This window comes from Azolla caroliniana, unplaced genomic scaffold (genome assembly GCF_043228905.1).
Source record: "Azolla caroliniana isolate FFs.n. ecotype wild unplaced genomic scaffold, voAzoCaro1.0.p SCAF_7, whole genome shotgun sequence".
NCBI classification, from domain to species: domain Eukaryota; kingdom Viridiplantae; phylum Streptophyta; class Polypodiopsida; order Salviniales; family Salviniaceae; genus Azolla; species Azolla caroliniana.
This window is the reverse complement of record NW_028230442.1, coordinates 7809713-7816701: the sequence shown is the minus strand read 5'-3', so window position 1 is coordinate 7816701 and position 6989 is coordinate 7809713. Positions and strand designations below refer to the sequence as shown.

At 36.2% G+C, this 6989-nt stretch overlaps 1 protein-coding gene across 1 annotated transcript; it reads left to right on the top strand.

Moving 5' to 3' along the window:
* Positions 1-663: 663 nt before the first annotated feature.
* On the top strand, positions 664-5461 carry LOC147861786 (amino acid transporter AVT1H-like). The gene is made up of 4 exons (XM_087322591.1): positions 664-816; positions 1213-1466; positions 3309-3937; positions 4746-5461. The coding sequence occupies exons 2-4, from the start codon at positions 1217-1219 to the stop codon at positions 5277-5279; spliced, it is 1413 nt and encodes a 470-aa protein (XP_087178717.1). The 5' UTR covers positions 664-816; positions 1213-1216; the 3' UTR covers positions 5280-5461.
* The last annotated feature ends 1528 nt before the right edge of the window (positions 5462-6989 follow it).

Below are 6989 nucleotides of genomic sequence, written 5' to 3'. Positions count from 1 at the left end.
AAAGCATGACTTCTATAACCTTATGGAAATGTCAAATGTTCAAATTTGATGTATATTGATCAATGCATCTCAATACTTGATTACACTATGCTACAATAAGCCAAGCAACAAAGAAAACTTATGTGAGAGTGTATTCTTCATCTTCTTTTTTCTTATGCATTCCTAAGGGTAACTTAAGGATGAGAGAAGTCACTCCCCCTAAACGGCCAGCAAAGTGACACAAAAGATATATGATAAGTTATAAATTTACATTGGACATGTTGCATAATTTTCAATGAAGGCAAATTCGAAGAATTACGAATACAAAATATGCACCTTTAATACTTTGTCTAATGTAAGATCACAAAATCCACATGTATATTATTCTTAGCATAAGAGTACGAGTGCGCTATCAATAATATGATGTTTCTTCTCTAATGCATGAATATGAATACGCCTAGGCTATATACTCTAGATCTCTCTCTCTCTCTCTCTCTCTCTCTCTCTCTCTCTCTCTCTCTCTCTCTCACACACACACACACACAAAGCTAAGCTAAGAGTACAAATGCAAATCCAGAAGGTTCTCTTTCCCTCAAATTAACTAAGTTATTTTGTGCTTTTAGTTTAAAACCCACCGCTGCAATATCCACAATGAGGACGTATATCCCAAAGGAAAAAGGTGGTGGGGACGTCAAAGCATGAACAAACATTGCAAATGGGGTAGATGGATTGCTAAAGAAATAATACTCTTTTATTTGTGCATGAGCTTATTTAAAGAGAGAAAGAACCAAAGGGAGGGAGGGAGAAGACGCGGACGATTCAAGCATTTAGGCAAAGGTTCTCTCTCACTCAGTGTCTCTAAGTCACTCGATTTCTAAGTCATCACTCATTCAACGTTTTCACTTGCTCATTCATTCACTCATTATGTCCTTGTCCCACACTGTTTCTTGTCTCTCATGTATCAAATACAAGTGATAGCAAAAACAACAAAAGTTGTTCCCTTAAGTGTATTTGATGAACACACTAGCTTAACAACATTTACATCTTATTAGCTAGAATTCGGTTTGTACTACTACTATTGTTGTTATTATATATTTCATTATAATTACTATTACTACTAAGTCTCAAATATTATCACTAGTATGGTATGCTTTTAATTTTATTGATAAGCTAAGGTGGACTTTTACAACTAATAGTAATTGGTATTTATTTTTCCATCTTCTTGTTTTGTAGAAAAATGGGTGCCTCACACTTGAGTGAGAAAGTGGCCATCGATGACGGGTCACATGCCCAAGATACTTTTGCATATGAAGTACAAAAAATGGTTTCCCCTCCTGAGATCTATATTCCTGAAGAGAAGGTTAAAAAGTTTCATGTTGACATAAATATGAGTAACTCTAAGGACATCAAGGCCTTGCATGAGCTTCCAAAACGACGCAAGACCACCTTCTTTCAAACCACAGTTAATTGTGTTAGCATGCTCTATGGTAAGCTTTCTTAATATTTTCTAAAATCAAAAAATATTAAACATCATAAATATCTTTCGAAAGTTGCATTGCATGTAAGTTGGTTCTACAGGCATTCCTAGAGAATTTGCTACCATTACTACTATGCATGTAGAAATGTTAGGCTTGATAGTCTCTATCATCATATGAAGATAAGGTACACAACACCATACCCTATATGAGTGCCCAAAACAACAATTTCATGTGGTTTAGATCAATAAATGGACATGTTTGTTGGGGGTGCTGTTATACACCAAGCTCCCTACTTGTGACAACCATCCATCATTTAAGCCATGTCCATAGAAGCAAAATGCACAAACTTGGTTTGTGTGTGTAAATACACAAGTATGTGCATAATATTACAATCGCTTGACCTTGTGTGTGGTATGTATTTGCTACATTGAATCAATGAAAGCAAGGTTTATGATGAATGGATGTGTTATGACTAAGCGGCTTAAGTCATTGGTTTGCGGGTGAAATAGTTCTCCATCACAGAAATGGCTATCAACTCTACAATTGGAGATGGTGATCATCTAGATTATAATAGGGAGTAATCATTCTAGGTTCATTTGGACACATTAGACCCATGAAGCACAAGAAAAATTGTGAGGAATGCATCCTTGAATTAAAATAGCGATATTTGCCTTTGGTTACTCTTACCTATTTCTCACAAGAAAAGCTTCTTTACCATTATTCCCTAATAATTCGTTGGTTTGGATATTTGGCTTTATTAAGATTATTTGCATGTTTCCTCCGTTGTGGGGGTGTACATTTTTCCTTCTTTGTGATCCAATATTTTAAAGGTTAGCATTGAGCATCCCAACCCCATCTCATCTATTTATTTCTTATAGTATGCATACGTAGTTAAAAGGTTTATATCCATAGGTTCAAAGCTCCTAACCGTCATTAAACATTAACCCACCAAGAGTCTACATGTTCATTTGTTTAAGATTGAGGCTCACAACAAGTACCTAAAAATAACAATTCTTAAATTGTAAAAATATGTTTGGTAAAGCTTTTTCTATGGTTTACCATCTCTAAGCTTGCAAAGTTAGAATTCCAAAGTTTACTAATTTAGTTATGCATAATGTTTGAATATATAAGAAGAATATACCTTAGTTGGAACCCAATACCTAAAAATGTACCAATAAAATAGAATATTCCAATATTCAAATGAAATAGAGAAAATCTTGTCCATCACAAGTAGAAAGTGCAATCTAAATGGCCACCAAATTCTTCTTATGAATCTAAATCTTTACAGATACAACGAAAATCATCGAATATTGGGATAATTAGGATGTATCGTTAACCAATGTAGATTCTGAAGCCTACAAATAGAAAAATGAAACAAGGGTTATGTAATCTACATCGTTGGCTCCATATTATTCAACACACATACTCTTCAATATGAGATGAGGCATAAACAAGTTGGTGAGTTTGGGCATCACACAATATCATTATGATTCATCATCATTTACGTTCAAGCTACCCCCCATATTTTCGACCATTCCCGATAATTCCTACACTTTCAACATTAATTGGTTGAATTCTTTAACATTGGAGATCACTTATCAACTCCGACATGACACAATGCAATGTTTAGACACTTTGGGTTCCATTGGCCATATTTGACATCCATGGGCGCAATGACGCAAAATATATAGCTAAAAATATATTGTGAAATGTACATAGAGAGGATCTGAACTAGAGTGTCTTGCTTAAAGTACATCACAATATATATCTAGAACATGTCAAAGGAAACTAGATTCTATAATATCTCATGTTTTTTTGTATAAAACCTGAATTGGGCGATAATGATGGCAGGATTAGGAATGCTATCGTCCCCATTTGCGGTGGCAAAGGGTGGGTGGACGGGTGCATTGATAGGGGTGGCAATATCAACGGGATACATGTATGCCGCCTATTTGATGTCACGATGTGTGGAGATAGCAACGGCCAAGGATTGTGATGATGGAGAGGACAACGGAACATACGAAGGTGTTGCGAGGATAGTGTGTGGACGACGGATGAGAACAGTGATAGATGCCATGTTCTATATTGAAATAACGGGCACATTGGTTGGATATTGCATTAGTGTTGGGGACAACTTGGCCTATCTCTTTCCGACCCTCAACCATTGGGGACTACCGGGACTCACCGGACACAATTTCATGATTTTCGTGGCATCCCTCATCATTCTACCGACTGTGTGGCTACGTGACTTGTCGGCACTCTCTTTTACATCCATATGGTGCATATTTTCGACACTAGGATTGTTGGTGGCGGTTGTACTCGCGGCCTCCATCAATGGCATCGGTGTATCGCATCCTATACCTCTTATCCGCATGTCTGGAGTCCCCGTTGCTGCTGGCCTCTACGCATTCTCGTTTGGGGGCACTAGCGTGTTTCCATCGATCTACTCCTCAATGAAAGACCGCTCCCAATTCCCAAAGGTACTTTGTCATGTGTGTGTGTGTGTGTGTGAAGGGCTCACATCCACTTGGTTTGCATGTAGAATTAACACCTTTGACACTTGTGGGCAAGGAAGGGAATCATCTTTTCCCATTGGTTTGCATGTACAATTAACACTTTATAACCCATAGGACTTGTAAGGTGCGACAGAAGTAACTTACTGTGATGAAATATAGTGGATTACTATATCCTCCCCCACAAGGGATCTTTACCCCTTGGTTTGCTTGTAGAATTAACACCTTCCATAGGACTTGTAACTTAGGTGTGACATAGGTAACTTGGTGTGTTGGAATATAGCAGATTACTAGGATCCTCTCTGTGCCTACTCTTCAACATCATAAACTTCTTGTGGGTGAGATGCAACATACTTAGATCAAATGTGAATGGTAACTCCAAAACCCATACTAGACTCAGCCTCAAGTTGTTCTTTACAACATCACATTGTCACGAGTTATGAAAAGCACATGGATTATAGTGAGAGAAAGTGTCAACAGTATCTCATTACTCTTTAACTTATGTTTTTTATATTAAATTGCTATTTACTTGCATTAAGATTTCCTTCTCATAACTAGGAAGGACCATAGGTTTTTGTTTGTTTCACTTAAGTAAGATTCCCCTCTCCTCTCATCGCATAGAATATAGTTTTCTTCCATATATTGAATGAACACGGTGCACTATCTAGTGTTTGAAATGTCGCACACATACATTATATCGTCACGACCACACACATAAATTTATGTTTCTTATTTTACAATGTCCATCTATTTGAAAGCTCTATTGAAATGGCAGGTATTGTTTGTGAGCTTTGTCATTGCAACTACTTCTATAAGTGGCCTTGGCATACTTGGAGCTTACATGTTTGGAGATGAAACGGCCTCACAAGTAACACTAAGCATGCCTTTAAAGTTTATAACTACAAAAATTGTGTTGTGGATGACAGTGCTCACACCCATGTTCAAATTCGCATTGCAACTATCTCCTATTACAACAGCATTGGAGGCAGGCCTCTATCAACGTTGCAAGGCATCAAAGAGCATACTCTTTGGTGTTAGCACACTTATGAGATCCATGGTGCTAGCCATGATTGCTATTTTCTCCATGGTATTTCCTTACTTTGAGTACATCGTGGCACTTGTTGGATCATCCATGACAATCGCCATATGCTTGATCTTCCCATGTATCTTCTACCTTAAGCTTTATTGGAACCAGCTTAATGTGATGAAAAAGATCATGATATTAATCATGGTTATTATTGGTATCATCATAGGCGTATATGGAACTATTGTCTCCATTGGGGGCCTTGTTCACAAAACAACAAACTAGTTACGAAGTCCAATCTACTCGGCAAAATAAAACAATAGGCATTTTGTGGTTCAACAAGCCACATATTGTGAGAGATTAGATTTAAATACTTTTTGCTTCATTTTGAGTTAATCACTTATATATGAGTACCATGGTTTTCCATATCTTACAATGTCAAAACTTTCCCAAGATATTTTCTTTAATCTAATGGCATACAAAATCTTTTGAAAGTACTCTGACCAGAAAAAACGATTTGTAGGCATTTGAAGCTCAAATTTTAAATGCAATGCAAGTAGGCTTCAATTGTGGGGACAAATTTTAATATACCTACAATGAATGTGAGCATTAACAAAGATTTTGATGGTGAACGTAATGCGTGCAAAAACTCAATTAGTGGAGAAATGATAATACGAAATCATGGTGTGTACCCCTTGGTTTAATAATAATCAACCACCCACTATAATGTATACATCACTCAAGAGTTCTTGTAAGTGTCTTTGCATGAGAGCTCTAATATCAATAGTTTTATATATGCAAGATACGATAGACCATTTAACCAAAATGTAGTAGTGACCATTTAGTGTCAAAAGTTAACATACAATATTAGCCTCTTAGTTAAATACAATATGGAGTCACACCATTTCACTATACATGTTATTTTATGTCCATCGTTTGTAAATTTGTATCATAGTGCCACATCTCTTTTGATACTCTACAAATATGCCTTATCAAGCTCAAAAAAATGACAACAAATCATATTCACTTTTCCTTTTAATAACAATAACTACTCAACCATTTCATGAGGTTGCACTATTAATGCTCTAGAATTAATATAATGATTGTAGATCTGATGCAAAAGCAAGCCTATTTCCATTCACAAGACTCATCAATGCTCGTTATTCTGGACTCTATGAAGAAAACATTCTTTTGTACATTTAGTAATGAGGAAATACCAAATAAATATTAAGGCAATTACTCTACGAAGAAAACATTCTTTTATACATTTAGCAATGAGGAAATACCAAATAAATATTAAGGCAATTACTCTACGAAGAAAACATTCTTTTATACATTTAGTAATGAGGAAATATTAAAGCAATTACTCTACAAGGAAATACCAAATAAATTAACTAGGTGAGGAACTCTCCAAATCTAACAGTTCAGCTACACTCTCACAACTCTACGATACCAAATATCCTTTCATATATTTAGTAATGAGGAAATACCAAATAAATTAACCTAGGTAAGGACCTCTCTGAATCTTACATTAGACTAGATTTTATTGGTGCATCACTTCATCTCTTCTATTTTGTTGTTGGCTTGGTGGTTTACACTCTACCATCAAAGTCACAAAATTGAGGTTCAATCCTCGCCATGGGCTAGGCCTTGTATCATAGATCACTATCAACCTGCCATGACATTAAAAGGATATCATATGTACTATATCCTCATCAACCTCACGATAAGCAATGGATGTAAAATAATGACATTTTGTTGAAGTTGTGGTTAGCCTCTTCTATGCTTTGTTTAGCCTCCATGTCAACTTCACAACAACAAAGCTCACCCTCCAAGTTCCATATGAAACACTCGGTAGGTCAAGGTTATGTCTTACTTTGATATGCTGATTTGTTCTCTCAAGCTTGCAAGGGGTAAAGTACTAAACTTGGTCAAGGATAAAAACACATGACAAAGTTAGATATCACCTCTTCGCAACCTCCATTTCCTGCACTA